General features: G+C 49.3%; 1 protein-coding gene across 3 annotated transcripts in view; it reads left to right on the top strand.

Moving 5' to 3' along the window:
* FBXO10 (F-box protein 10) overlaps window positions 1-8370 on the top strand; it is a 68877-nt gene extending 60507 nt beyond the window's left edge. For 2 of the 3 annotated variants that reach the window (XM_009188481.4, XM_009188482.4), the window contains exons 9-11: window positions 731-1044; window positions 3219-3400; window positions 6550-8370. In XM_009188481.4, the coding sequence (XP_009186745.3) occupies window positions 731-1044; window positions 3219-3400; window positions 6550-6724 (671 nt within the window). In that variant the 3' untranslated portion in view covers window positions 6725-8370. The remainder of the gene's footprint in view (window positions 1-730; window positions 1045-3218; window positions 3401-6549) is intronic. The other variant, XR_002517516.2, reaches the window with a different exon arrangement.
* The last annotated feature ends 5984 nt before the right edge of the window (window positions 8371-14354 follow it).

Here is a 14354-nt window from a genome sequence, read left to right as displayed (position 1 = left end):
ACTGCCCCAACAGGGGCTGGGGCAGTGGTGGGCAGAGGGACCTACCGCAGAGCCCTCCCCTCCTCGTCCCCAGGTCTGGCTGCCCTGCTGTCTTTTCCTGGCAAGCCATGGGGCTCTAATCCTGCTGACTTGGGGCTTTTCTCTTAATGTACCTAGTGTCTCTGAGTACACACAACCCCAAGCATCAGTTTCCCTTTCCCAAATTTCTAACACATTTTTGACACATATTTCTTCGCTTAGTAAGTTTTCTACTCCAAAATTACAGAATTTTCATTAAGAAGAAAATTTCCCCAAACAGTAGGGAGGCAGATTCCAGCTTAGTGTAGGAAGGAGAGCAAAGCAAAACCTTCTAACGAGTAGATCTGCCTGTCCAGAGGGGGAGTGGGCACCCCATCAGGGAGGTGGAAGTGGCAGTAGGATGGCGGTGGTGCTGGAGGCATTCAAGCACATGGTGGGAGCTCAGGCCAGAGGAGCCTTCTCACATCATGTTTCCCCGGCTACACTGAATAAGGACTTCATGCAGAAGAACCAGAGTTTTGTTGATGCACCTGGATTTCCTCCTGTTTCATCAGCTTGGAAGATGCAAACTCAAGGGGTGGTTCTGAGTGTTGCTGCCTCTTCTCCACTCTGTTCTCCTGGAGTGCACAATTCAGGGAAGGCTTTTCCTGACTGCTGGTGTCAGGGCTGACCCTGGGACCCCCCCTGTGCTTTCCAACCCCTCCACCCATAGCCTCAGGACTCTATGTCCAGAGCAGCGAGGCACTGCATGTCATCACCAATGTGATCCACGCGAATGGGGACAGAGGCATTACTGTGGCCCAGAGCAGCCAACCCACCCGAGTGGCCAACAACAGCATCTCCTGCAACCGGCAAAGTGGGGTCAAGGTTGAGGCCCAGTGCAAAGTGGAGCTCCGGGGCAATGGTATCTATGACAACAGAGGCCATGGCATTATCACCAAGGGCGACAGCACCATCGTCATTGAAAACGATATCATTGGCAATCGGGGCAGCGGGCTGCAGCTGCTGCCTAGGTCCGACACTAAAGTGAGTATGTGTGCGTGTGTGTGACATGTGGTGCCCACACAGGGCACAACCCTGGGACAGTCCTCGTGGCCTCTGCTGAGAACAGAACCGTAATCACTCAGCACTACAAGGGACAGTATCCCTCCTCCCAGGACTCAGCCTGGGAAATGTGGGTGGGACTTCCCACAGGAGGGGACAGAGAAACCGAGTCCTGAAGGATGAACAAGGGCTCACCAGCAGGAAGCCAGGGATGGGGTGTCACCTTGTCATGGCGTTGGGAGCCTCCTGAGGTATCTTCATGGTCTCCAGGTCAAGGTCAGACTATTTCAGCTCTCTTTCCTTAACAGAATCTTGCACAGTGCCTGGTGTACAGTAGATGCTTAATGAGGAGAGAGATCCTGCCTTGGAGACTTTGCACACACTCTTCCCTATATACCCCACATATCCCCTGCCCCCCTTGCACTACAGTCCTGCAGCTTAGCTGTGTCTGTTCAGGAAGAGTACCTAAGCCCCCACCTACCACCCGAGGCTGTTTGAGGTACCCCTTGTCTGGTGCTTTTGCCCACCCCTACCTCACATATCACTCTCCACCGTGCTCGGTCCTCACAGCACTCTCTGCCGTGCTGGGTCCTCACAGCACTCTCCACTGTGCTCAGTCCTGACAGCACTCTCCGCCGTGCTCGGTCCTCACAGCACTCTCCACTATGCTCGGTCCTCACAGAGCACTCTCCACAGTGCTTGGTATCTCTTCCTTTACCTATTTGTCTCCCCGCCAGACTGAGCTCTGAGCACCTTTCTATGCAGAGCCCTGTTTCACTGTGGAGCCAAACAGACCTTGTCCCTGCCCTTGTGGAATTATGATCCCAAAGGCTCTATTTTTATTTTTAGTTTAACAGTTTTGGGGGTACAGGTGGTTTTTGGTTATATGGGTAAGTTCTTTAGTAGTGAATTCTGAGATTTTGGTGCCCCTGTCACTCAAGCAGTGTACACTGTACCCCATATATAGTCTTTTATCCCTCACCCTGCTCCCACCCTTCCCCCCGAGTCACCAAAGTCCATTATATCTTTCTTATGCCTTTTCATCCTCATAGTGTAGCTCCCACTTATAAGTAGTAAGCAAGTAAGGACATAGGATATTTGGTTTTCCATTCCTGAGTTACTTCTCTTAGAATAAAGGCCTCCAAGTCCATCCAAGTTGCTGCAAAGGTTGTTATTTCATTCTGTTTTATGGCTGAGTAGTATTCTGTGGTGTGTGTGTGTATATATATATACATATATATACCACATTTCTTTTTTTTTTTTTTTTGGAGATGGCGTTTCACTCTTCTTGCCCAGGCTGGAGTGCAATGGCATGATCTCGGCTCACTGCAACCTCCACCTCCTGGGTTCAAGCCATTCTCCTGCCTCAGCCTCTCAAGTAGCTGGGATTACAGTCATGTGCCGCCATGCCCAGCTAATTTTGTATTTTTAGTAGAGACAGGGTTTCACCACGTTGGTCAAGCTGGTCTCAAACTCCTGACCTCAGGTGATCCACCTGCCTTGGCCTCCCAAAGTGCTGGGATTACAGGCACGAGCTGCTGTACCCAGCCTGTATCACATTTCTTTATCCACTCTTTGGCTGATGGGCAGTTAGGTTGAATGCATATTTTTGCAATTGTAAATTGTCCTGCTATCAACGTGCATGTGCATATGACTTTTTCATATAATGACTTTTTTTTTCCTTTAGGTAGACATCCAGTAGTGGGATTGCTGGGTTGCCTAAAGCCTTTTTACAGTTCTGCAGCTTCATAGGTTAGTGACTTTAGGCAGGGAGTGAAGAATTCTGGGGCTTTGCCTCTGAGTACCGCGGGAGCAGAGGAAGGGAGAGAGGGACACACTTTTGTCTCAGCTGGGTTGTCAGTGGCCCTGACTTCTGACACTACGTCCCCTCTCTGCAGGCCTTTGCATATTGTTTCTCCTTCTGCAACAGCTCTCCCTGTTCTGCATCTCATAAATGCCTACAACTTAACTATCACCTCTTCCAGGAAGCCTTCCCTGGCTCCCCCAGACTGTTCTTGGTGCCCTTCTTTGAGCTCATAGGCTCTTCATTGACCTGCCTAGCATGTTCCTGCCCCTCGGTTTTAGAACTGATCATTCACTTGCCTGCTCAGTCTATGAGTCCCTGAGGTGTGACAATCTTTGGCTGCCTCTCCCAGGTAATAAAGAACCGGATCCACTCATTCCGGGCCTATGGCATTGCAGTGCGGGGCCGTGCCAAGGCCCTGGTGCAGGAAAACATCATCTTCCAGGGCAAAACAAATAAGACCATCTTTCAGCAGATCTCAAACAACCGAGAATGTGTCATGCAAAACAACAAGTTCCTGGTCTTCAAGAAAAAGTGAGTGCCTGGGGTTGCCTGAACCAGTCCTCTAGAGCCACAGTAAGCTCCCCGAAGCAGCCAGGCCCACACCCGGGGATTATGGTTGCCCGGGCTCCCTGCAACACTGCCAGCTGTCGACTCCAGTCAGAAAAAGGCCTGTGCCTGGCTCTGTGTCAGGCCGGGGCTGAGGATTCGCCGGGAGGGAACAAGCTTTTTAAGAGTCAGGGGTACATGGTTTCAAATCTCAGCTCTGCAGGTTACTGCCTGTGTGACCTTGGGCAACTTACTTCACATCTCTGAACCTTAGTAAAATCCATTTAATAAGATCATGCGACCTGTCTGAATCTCTGAGGGGTTGTAAAAATGTTAGTTGCTGCTGCTGCTGTCCTTTAGTCGCTCTGCCTCAGTGTATCACAATTGCTGCCACCCATCTTCCCCAGACCTCTCTGTCCTTTCACGTTCCCCATTTCAGCGACATCACCATCCAGTGTTCTCACAACAAAACTTCTGCTCCCTTTTTCTCCCTAATCTGAAGATGTCCAGTCACTCACCAGGTCTTGTTGATTCTGCTTCTAAAATGTTCCCTTTTCCGGCACCTCCTCTTCCCCAACTGCTGCCACCCTACTTCAGGTCTCAGCACCGCTTGCCCTAACCTGTACCGCCTATATTACTGCAGTGCACAGCTGTTCCAGCTGCCTCTGCACGGGCTGTGTTCTGATTGGTCCGTGCTTTTGCTTTCCCATTCTGGTTGTAAAATCACATTGATATTTGCTGTAGTTGGTATCACTCCTGCACTGCCAATGTCACCTATCCCCCCGCAGCAGCCTCCTGCCAGTCTCCCTGCTCATGGCTACCCCCTGCTCCACTCTGGAAGTTGTCCCATGTATCCCGCCAGCTTAATCTTTCTAAGTGAGAGCTCTGGTCACATCGTATCCATGGTTAAAAACCTCTCATGGATCTTCATGTTCTGTAGTAATGATCTCCATACTTTTTGTATTACACACACACTCAGGAAAAAATATTCTTTGAAGAAACCCCCTGATGTAGGTATACCTATTTATTTATTTAGAGACCAAGTCTCGCTGTGTTGCCCAGGCTGTAGTGCAGTGGTGCAATCTCGGCTGACTGCAACCTCTTCCTCCCAGGTTCAAGCAATCCTCCTGCCTCAGCCTCCTGAGCAGCTGGGATTACAGGCGCCCACCATGACTCCTGGCTGATTTTTGTGTTTTTAGTAGAGATGGGGTTTCACCATGTTGGTCAAGCTGGTCTCGAACTCCTGACCTCAGGTAATCCACCTGCCTTGGCCTCCCAAAGTACTGAGATTACAGGTGTGAGCCACCGTGCCTCACTGGTATACCTATTTATAACTTCTATGTGTTTATTCTAGCAGTATATTATTTACATTATAAACTGTCTCCAAAATAGAAAATGTTAAAGTATAAAGTTAAAAAAAAATCAAAATTCTAGTATTTTCTTCCCACATCCCAGCAGATTATATTGTGGACTCCCTGGGATCCACCTCCTCCTCCCCTTTGGAGACCCCAGGGTACAGGGTACAGCCCGGACTTTGCCAGAGGCAGCGCTGGTACTGTGCACTGTGTACCCTGAGGTCCTAATTGTCTTTTCCAGCCTCTCATTTCATCTCCTTTTCAGTACTGATCCCCTGCTGCCAAACTCAAATATACACAGTCCTCCCAACATGCTTAGGCCTTTTTACTCACATGCTAGTAACCAACCTCTGATTCCGTCCACAACTTTCTAATCCTTTCACTGTAACATCATTATCATAAAAATACATATGAGACAACGTGTTGCCTTAAGCAAATGGAGATTTAGCGTGTAAAGTTGGTTCCTTGTAACTCAGGCATTAGAAACTGTGACCACAGCTTCACTATCATTTTATTTTTCCCAGCCCTCCATACTCTCTACAAGAGTTTGGGTGACTGGAAACCCACTAAATTCTATCCTCCGTAGATTTACATTTTCCCAGATGTCATATAAAAGAAATTGTGGCCGGGTGCAGTGGCTCACGCCTGTAATCCCAGCACTTTGGGAGGCCGAGGCGGGTGGATCACCTGAGGTCGGTTATTTCGAGACCAGCGTGGCCAACATGGTGAAACCCCGTCTCTACTAAAAATACAAAAATTAGCTGGGCGTGATGGCACGCAACGGTGGTCCCAGCTACTTGGGAGGCTGAGCCAGGAGGATCACTTGAACCTGGGAGGAAGAGGTTGCAATGAGCCCAGATCACACCACTACACTCCAGCCTGGGTAACAGAGCGAGACTCCGTCTCAAAAAAAAAATAAAAATAAAACCCAGAAATCCTGCAGTATGTAGTCTTTTGAGTCTGGCTTCTTTCACTTAGCCTAACATGCTGGAGATTCACTCATGGTGTTGCATGTAAGGCATTCATTCCTTTCGATTGCTGAGTAGTCTTCCCCTGTATGGGTGTACTGCACAGTTTATTCACTCATCAGCTGAAGGGTATTTAGGTAGTTTCCAGTTTTTGGTGATTATGAATAAAGCTTCTATAAACATTTGTGGTCATACAGCTGAAAAGAAATGAAAGAGGAAAAGTTGGGCACTGTTGCACACACTTGTAATCCCAGCTACTTGGGAGGCTGAGGCAAGAGGATCACTTGAGCCCAGGAGTTTAAGACCAGCTTGGGCAACATAATGAGACCCTATCTCACAACACCCACCCTATGATCTTATCCAGATTCTTATTTAAAGAGGGGAAATCGGCTGGGTGCAGTGGCTCAAGCCTATAATCCCAGCACTTTGGGAGGCTGAGGTGGGAGGATCACTTGAGCCCAGGAGGTTGAGGCTACAGTGAGCCATGATTGTGCCACTGCACCCCGGCCTGGGCAACAGAGTGAGACTGTGTCTCAAAAAAAAGTGGGAAAATTTAGGCCTGTAGGGGGGACCTTGTCCAAGGCTACATGCAGAGTTGAAGGCAGAGCCGGACGTGGAATGCAGGGCTTTTGCCCCTTAGTTTCTTATCCTCCCACCTCTTGGGGCTAACACTAAACTGGAAGATAAAACCTACATCCAGATTTAAACACCTGGATCCACCAATCTGGAACCAAAGTTAAGATTGTGCAGGGCATTCAGCCAGCACTGCAGACCCCTCAGAAGTTCACTGACTTTTGTTTTGCACCTCCAGGTCTGATACGTGGTGCCTGGTGAACCCGCCAGCACGGCCCCACCTCGAAACCTCTCTGAGACGCCCCTCGGCAGCCCACAATGGGCAGAAGGTGACGGCCATGGCAACAAGGATCACAGCCCGGGTGGAAGGTGGTTACCACAGCAACCGCAGTGTCTTCTGCACCATCCTGTGAGGACCCAGACCTGCTTTAGGGCCAAGCCTGGATGGGTGCTCAGAGGAGCTAAGGTGGAAATAGTGCCTGAGAAGACTCCGCCCCTCCCCTCCCCCCCACCAACAAATGGGTCCCAGGCCTTCAAAACACAGATCCTCCAGAACACTTCAGCTCCACATCCCGTAACAAGAAGGAAGTGGGAAATGGTTTTCAAGAAGGGATAGAAGTTGGTGGGTTTCCAGTCACTCAACGTCTGTAAAGATTGTGAAGAGCTGGGGAAGCTCAAATGCTGAAGCTTTTGGTCAGGATTTTCTTTGAGTTCTAAGGAACCGTGTTTTACACACACCAAACCCAGACTCTTCTCAGGAAAGAACAGATTTACTTCTGATGGTGGGAAGTGATTCTAGTGAGGTGGAGAGAGACAACTGCCCCAGAATTTTCCCCTTTGCTGGACCTGTGTCCCTCTCAATCTCTCCAACGACCCTACCACACCCTCCCAGTTGTCTCTGGAGGCTGGAGGAGTTGAGTTTGGTTGACTTGAGGACTTGGACATGGACCTGGGAGGGAGGGAGGACGTGGGAGCAACAGGAGGCCGCACGGAAAGGCTGCCCAGGGATGAGAAAGGGACACACAAACAGGTGGGGCTCCAGCGTGCAGGCAGGTGCTCGGCTGGGTGGACAGGGATGCACAAGGCTCTACTCCATCGCCAAAGGCTCCCAAATGCAGGAGGTTTCAAACCCCACGTCAGCGCGCCCACACCAGCCACCCTTCTTGGCACCAGGCTGTCCAGATGGGGGAACCTGGGCCTCTCGTTTGCATCTGTGTTCTCATGGATGAGCACTGGCCTTTACTGACCCTCCCGAGCCTCCCGACTCTGTGCCTTGGCTCATGCTTTTTCCTCCTCCTGGCATGCCCTTCTCCCCCATCTCCGTGTCCTCCTTTCCTCAAGGTTTAGCCAAGACACTGCCACCTCCACATAGCTTTCCTCGCCCTCTTTCCCCCTCTCGGCCTCAGTAGCCTTCTCTGCTCCCTCTCAGGGTACTGAGCACTTTCTGCCTTGTCCTTGAGCTATCTGGGTCCATAGCCTGACCCCCCACTCACCTGTGTGCTCCCTTAGGTAGGGCCACATCTGACTCCGTGTCCCCAGATCTCAGCCTGGGGCTGGGGTGGGATGAGTGGCCTGAGTGAGGAGAGGAAGGCCAGCTCCCAGAGGACTTTACTGAACCGTACTGTGAATATGTCCAAGTCCCAAAGCCAGGCGAGCTCAGACCCCACTGCTTGAGGAAGGGGGCTGGATGCAGGGCCAGCTCAGCCTGAACAATCCCCTCCCACTCGGCCTTTCCTATGGGGCCTTCACCAGCCTGCTGGGGTCACTGTCGTGCACATGGCTGCATGGCTGGTTCTATTGGCCCTAGGTGCTGCTCTGTTGGGTGGGATGGGAGAGGGGAGAGGGAGCCAGGAGCACTGGGTTCTCCCTGAGAACACTGGGCACAAGAGTGCTGGCCTCTTCTATCCCTGGCGCTTCCTTTGCACTTGTTTGGTGGCCCCAATGTGAGTCGCTGTAGAAAATGCTGCCTTTACTATTTTCTAAGAAATGACTTTTCTGTGAACCAACAGTAACAAAAACCTCAGTAACCAAAATAAAGTTCTATATTTTAAAAGAGGCACTTTGGGAAGCCTTTCCTTGGTCTGGGCATACCCTGGGGCTCCCAGACGGCCAGGTCCAGCACTGTTTCCTCTGGAGGAGACAGGAGAGTCCTGGGGCTATGTTGTTGGGTCCGCTGGTTCCTGTGACAGCTCCTGATAGAGAGCTGGGGGGCTCGATCGGGCTATAATTCCACTCCTGCCTGCTTGCCCAGTGGGCTCTGTGAAGACAACAGAAACAGGCTGTCCCCGTGGATCACTGGACCGTCAGCTTAGGGACCTCAGACCCGGGAGCACACTTCTCCAACTTCACTTAGAATCTTAGAATTTTTGCTATATCCATATGTCACCTGAGAAGTTAGTACTTTTTCCTTTAAATCTACTTAATTTTTAGAACTTTTAAATATGCAGAAAAATTGAGCAGATTGATGGTTACGACAGAGTTCCCATACTACCCTTGCCACCCCCAGCTTTCCATGTTATTAACATCTTATGCTATCAGTGTACATTTGTAAAAATTCATAAACTAGTACTGGTACATTACTAACTAAAGTCCATAGTTTATTCAGATTTCTTTCTTTTTGAAATGGGATCTCACTCTGTTGCCCAGGCTGGAGTGCAGTGGCGTGATCATGGTTCACCGCAGCCTTGACCTCCCCAGGCTCACTCAGGTGATCCTACCACCTCAGCCTCCTGAGTAGCTGGGACTACAGGCATGCGCCACCACACCTGGCTAATTTTTGTATTTTTTTGTAGAGATGGGGTTTTGCCATGTTGCCCAGCCCAGTCTCAAATTCCTGGGCTCAAGTGATCCGCCTGCCTTGATGCCCCAAAGTGCTGGGATTACAAGCATGAGCCACTGTGCCTGGCCTTAGATTTCTTTAGTTTGTTACCTAATGTCCTTTTTCCATTCCAGGATCCCATCCTACAACATGTCTTTTTTTCACACACTGAAAAGACTTTTTATATAAATTACATTAAACTATTAAAATGAAAATATTCACTTGTTTTGGTAGTTACTAATATTTGCTGCCCCTCAGGGAGAGTAACATGCCCTATCATGTTGCCATGTAACCTGATTTGCCCAGTGAATGTGGGCAGAAGTGGTTAATGGTCACTTCCAGGCAGAAGTTTAAGGGCCATCAGAACTTGCCCCGATCGCGTGTCCCTCTGCCATTAGACCGCCATGTGTCAGACATGGCAGCCTGAGTCCCGGGGTGAAGCTAAGCCAGAGCAGGGCCCCAGCTGCCTGCTGGCTGACAGACATGTGCAAATGAACTTCTGTTGAAACCAGACATTTGAGGGTCATTTGTCACTGCAACTTAGCCTAACCGGCAGAACACGAGTACTTTGCTACATTCCTGAGCCACCTACAATCATCTTAAGTTCTGTCAATAATATATTAAACATTGACTTGGCGAGGTCATTGTCCCCATTTTGGAGGCTGGGAGTGCTGATGCTCCTGAGACCTGGTAGGGGCAAGTTCCCTATCAGATGTTAAGAGCTTGTAGGGGAGAGGTGTGGGGAGGGCTATCACCTGGGGCATAGGTGGCAAGGAAGGGAACAGCTGGGACACAATTTCCCTCCAGGTCATTTGGAGGCAGAAGTGGGAAGAACAACACCCACCTTGGCTCTTGTGCATTTGGGGAAGAATCGGGGAGTGAGAGTGCTTTGCACAACAGGTCAGACCTACCTAAGAAAACCCAGCCCATCTAACTGTTTACTTGAGCCAAAGTCTCTCTCCCTGGCTAAATTCTACCCCTCCTTCAGAAGCTCCTTAGTCACTACTTCTGTGGAACACCTTCCCCGGTCTCTGCAAGTATCAGTTAAGTGCTCCTTCTCCATGCTCCTGTGCCCACTCAGCCACACACCACCTGCAGATGGCACAGAATCCTCTGTATTTTCAGTCTGTTGGTTTAGGGCAGGGATTTTGCCCATCTTGTTCACTGTTGATTCTCTATGCCCAGCACAAAGCTCACTAAGTGTTGGATGGATGGGTGCACAGACAAGCAGACAAATGAGGAAACAAACCCAACTTCATTCCTAGAATCTCTACCTCCTGGGGCCCCCAAAGGACATCTCTTCACTCTGTTCTGTGACAACTCTTCAGATATTTGCAGGCAGCACCCTCATCCCCCTGGGGTCTGCTGCCCTCCTGGGTTCCTCTCATATGTGCCAGTTTGCAGGGTGTCTCTTCACCACTCTGGTCATTTCTCGAGACTCATTCCAGTGGCCTGGGTAGGTCTTGGAAAGCCCAAAGCGGCAAAATGGAGGAGTCCTGTCCTGCGTCTTAGGAGGAATGGCCCAGCTCCATGGGCAGCACTCATGGATCTAAAGAGAATTCTCTAAGGTACTGTGTTTCCTTGGAATCATTTGCTTTCGGTCTACAGTAGCAGCTTATACTGTGTCCTCCCTGGACTTACCTGTTGGTCAGTCAGGCCCCAACACTGATGTCTGCTGATGGGAATGTATAAGCACAGCAAACACCAGTATGATTTCATCATCTAAGCCTCCTGGTTTTGGTGAGGCCACTGCCCTGGTGTCCAAAGGCGGTCCTAAGTACAGCACATGGTGGATGTGGTATGGCCAGACCAGGCAAGAGCCAGAGTTGGGCCTTGGAACAGCACATGAGCCTATACTGTCAACAGCACCCCTGGGCTCCCCTTCTTCAATCTCCCTTCCAACAACACAGAGAAAGCTCTCTCCAAATGCTTCCTCATGGTGAGCTCACTGGGGCATGCTGGGCTTATTCCTACCCTGATCAGCCTCCTGACACAGGCATGCTCGCCCCATTGGGACCTTCTCACTACCCTCCAGACCTCTGCAGGGTGCCCTTCATGGAGCTCCTGAGCCTATCAGCTGTGGTTAGTGTGCTTTTAAAATGAAGTCAAAGCTAGCATGGCCTCCTGGTGCAGCCTGAGCTACCCATCGCGGAGCTGTCACCTCTACTCTGAGCCCAGTTGTTGCCTGAGTGCAGCTGAAGATCCCATCTGTCTGGCAGTCAGGATTGCATTTCACTTCCTGCTTTGGGCCCATCATTCATGTCATCTGCTATTCTCCACTAAAAGGCCAGAGCTCCTTGGATAAAAGACTGATTCAAAGCTGGGCATGGTGGTACATGCCTATAGTCCTAGCTACTCAGGAGGCTGAGGCAGGAGGATGGCTTGAGCGCAGGAGTGCAGTGAGCTGACTGCACCACTGCTCTCCAGCCTGACTGACAGAGCAAGACCCCGTCTCTAAAAATCAAAACCAAAACAAAAGACTGACTCCAGGGCTGCAGCAGGGAAAGTACAAGGTAGGCCTGGAATATCTTATGTCAGAAAGGAAGCACCCTTAAAATGATGGGATCCAGGAGGTTTCCTGAAGGAACTCAAGATTGGCCAAATACGTACAATCCGGGCATCACAAGGAATCACAGTAACAGACTCCACACAGAACACAAGACTCTTGAGTCTATGCCGATAACCAAATGAACACAAAACTTCTAAGGGCGAGAAACAAGCTCTGCCTTATAAGAGCATGCCAATAATTAGAAGAAATGATAATTTACAAAATCACCATTTTGCAACCATCTTGGGAATGCATTCAGCAAGAATCATCCATTGAGGCTGAAACTAGTAGGTGAAAGTTTGATGAGGAACAGGATACTTAGTTTCAAAGTATCCCTCCACAAATTACTTATGAACTAAAAGGAAAAACAGTAACTTCACAAAGGGGAAAACACCTTAACTAATACAAGTTAACAGCAGCAAGGAAAGCACAGCCCCACATCCTGGGCCCCTAATGTGATGCACTTGGGTGAAGCATCACTTCTGTGCTATCCTGCCAAAAATGGAAATCCTGATCCGATCACAGGGAAGCCCCAAATGTCAACTGACAGACAACCTACAGAATAACACCTCACTCTCCAAAATGTCAAAGCCAAGAAAATCCAATACAAATCTGAACTGTTTCAGATTGAGCAAGACCAAAGAGGCATGGTGATTGGTGAAATTTGAACATGAACTGTGGGCTAAGTCATAGTATTGTATTAGTGTCTTATTCCCTGCATCTGGTAGACCGTGGTTATGGAAGAGAAAGTCCTGATTCTCAGGATGTATACACTGAAAGGTACTTATGGGTAAAAGGGTAGGATGTTTTCCTCAAATAGTTCAAAGACAAATCTCAAAATATCTAAAGCAAATAGTAAATGGGACAAAGTATTACTAGTTGGAGAATCTGGGTAAAGGATATACAAGAGTTCTTGCAAGTTTTCTCTGTGTAACTGTACCAAAATACTTTCTGAAAAGAGAAGACACTTGAAAGAATGTTATGTAATTCACTATTTCCAGGTTAGGGTCTCCTGCAAATGTGGTAACTATGCCTTCTTAGACCCCATCCCAATTAACAGTGTCCAACAGGTCAGGGCAGCAAGCAGAGACTTCCCTCCAAGGAACAGACTTCATTCTGTTAATCGAACCCTGCAAGTTAAGACTATCCCACAAATTACAAATCTTCAGGGCACCAGCATCTGGCTCACAGTCCCCCTTTCTTCGAGGAGGCCATCAGGAGACATTCTGGCAAATAGCTTGGTGAGATCAAGTTATCTTCTGGGAAGCTATTAGTAAACAAATGGGCTTCTACAGCCAGAAGAAACCCTAGTACAATTCCATTATTCTGCAAGTGTTTTCTACCTAATAACCCTGCAAGGAAAGTCTGACTCATTCTGCAGACACTGACCACTTTTATGTCAGGTATTGTGCTAGGTAGAGCCCTCTTCTGAGCCTTTCCTAAGGATTCACAATGTCCTAATATACAGAAATTTGCTTTTTAGCCCTGGGAATGTGTCCCCGACATTTAGCAAGATACACCTGTTGACAAACATGACAAGTATTTGCCCACCGAGTCTTTCCCTATCCATACCACCAGTCACACCACCTGCTTCTCCACTAGGTCAGAGGTTGTTCAGCGGGTCCCAGTCACATGCTCTGTCCAGTCATTTCCAGAAATTCAGCCTCAAAGTGTCAAACCCATCTGAATTTTAAAATTAATCACAACCTGAGGATGTATTAGAAGTCCTTTTCTGGGATTATTTTTTCCAAGGAAGAGTCACATACTTGATTTTCACAACGGCTTAAAGAAAAACAAGAGGTAAGTAGATTCCCTGCCCACACCTCTGCTGGAGGAAGACAAAGTATGCTCCAAGTGCCTCCTACCCAGGGCCAGAGGCGGTTGGGGACAAAGCAGAGGAGCACGGCTCCGAGGGCATCCCAGAGCACAAAGAAAAAAAGGTGCACCTGCCCCAAAACTCAGCCAAGACTCCTTTCCACCGTGACTCCCAAATGGAGGGCCCCAGGTGCTGTGTAAACTTCTCCTCTCAGAGGAGCTGAGCTCTGTCTCCCTTCCTTCACTGACCTGGCCTCCCAGGCGCTGAGTATCACAGATCTCAACTGCTCCCACTTGAAGCAGGACCCTGGAGATCTGAGACTGGGCCCAGGCCACGTACCTAAGCCTTCCTGTGTCACACTCCGGTCCTTATAGCACCCCTCTGGACACAGCTTCTCCATCTCCTCAGTGGCACATACAATTGGTTGGCAGTTATAACCCATTCATGTCCTTCCAGAATGCCTCCTGTAACTAGAGGCTGGCGAGCTGAAACCTATTTCAAAGACTCCCTTGCTGCTAGGATTCTACATGCAAATCAGGCTCCTACATATGCGCACCAGAAGGAAGCAAGGTGGAGGCCAGCTGCTTGACCTTTTGGCTGTCTCTGGTGACAAGGTGGTAGAAATACAGGACCTTTGAAAGCATAGGTAGGCTGGGCGCGGTGGCTCAGGCCTGTAATCGCAGCATGTTGGGAGGCCAAGGCGGGTGGATCACGAGGTCAGGAGTTCAAGACCAGCCTGGCCAACATGGTGAAACCCCATCTCTATTAAAAATACAAAAAAATTAGCTGGGCATGGTGGCACATGCCTGTAATCCTAGCTACTCAGGAGGTTGAGGTAGGAGAACTGCTTGAACTGGGACC

This window comes from Papio anubis, chromosome 13 (genome assembly GCF_008728515.1).
Source record: "Papio anubis isolate 15944 chromosome 13, Panubis1.0, whole genome shotgun sequence".
NCBI classification, from domain to species: domain Eukaryota; kingdom Metazoa; phylum Chordata; class Mammalia; order Primates; family Cercopithecidae; genus Papio; species Papio anubis.
The sequence above is the reverse complement of the archived record's forward strand: the minus strand, read 5'-3'. Positions and strand labels throughout refer to the sequence as shown.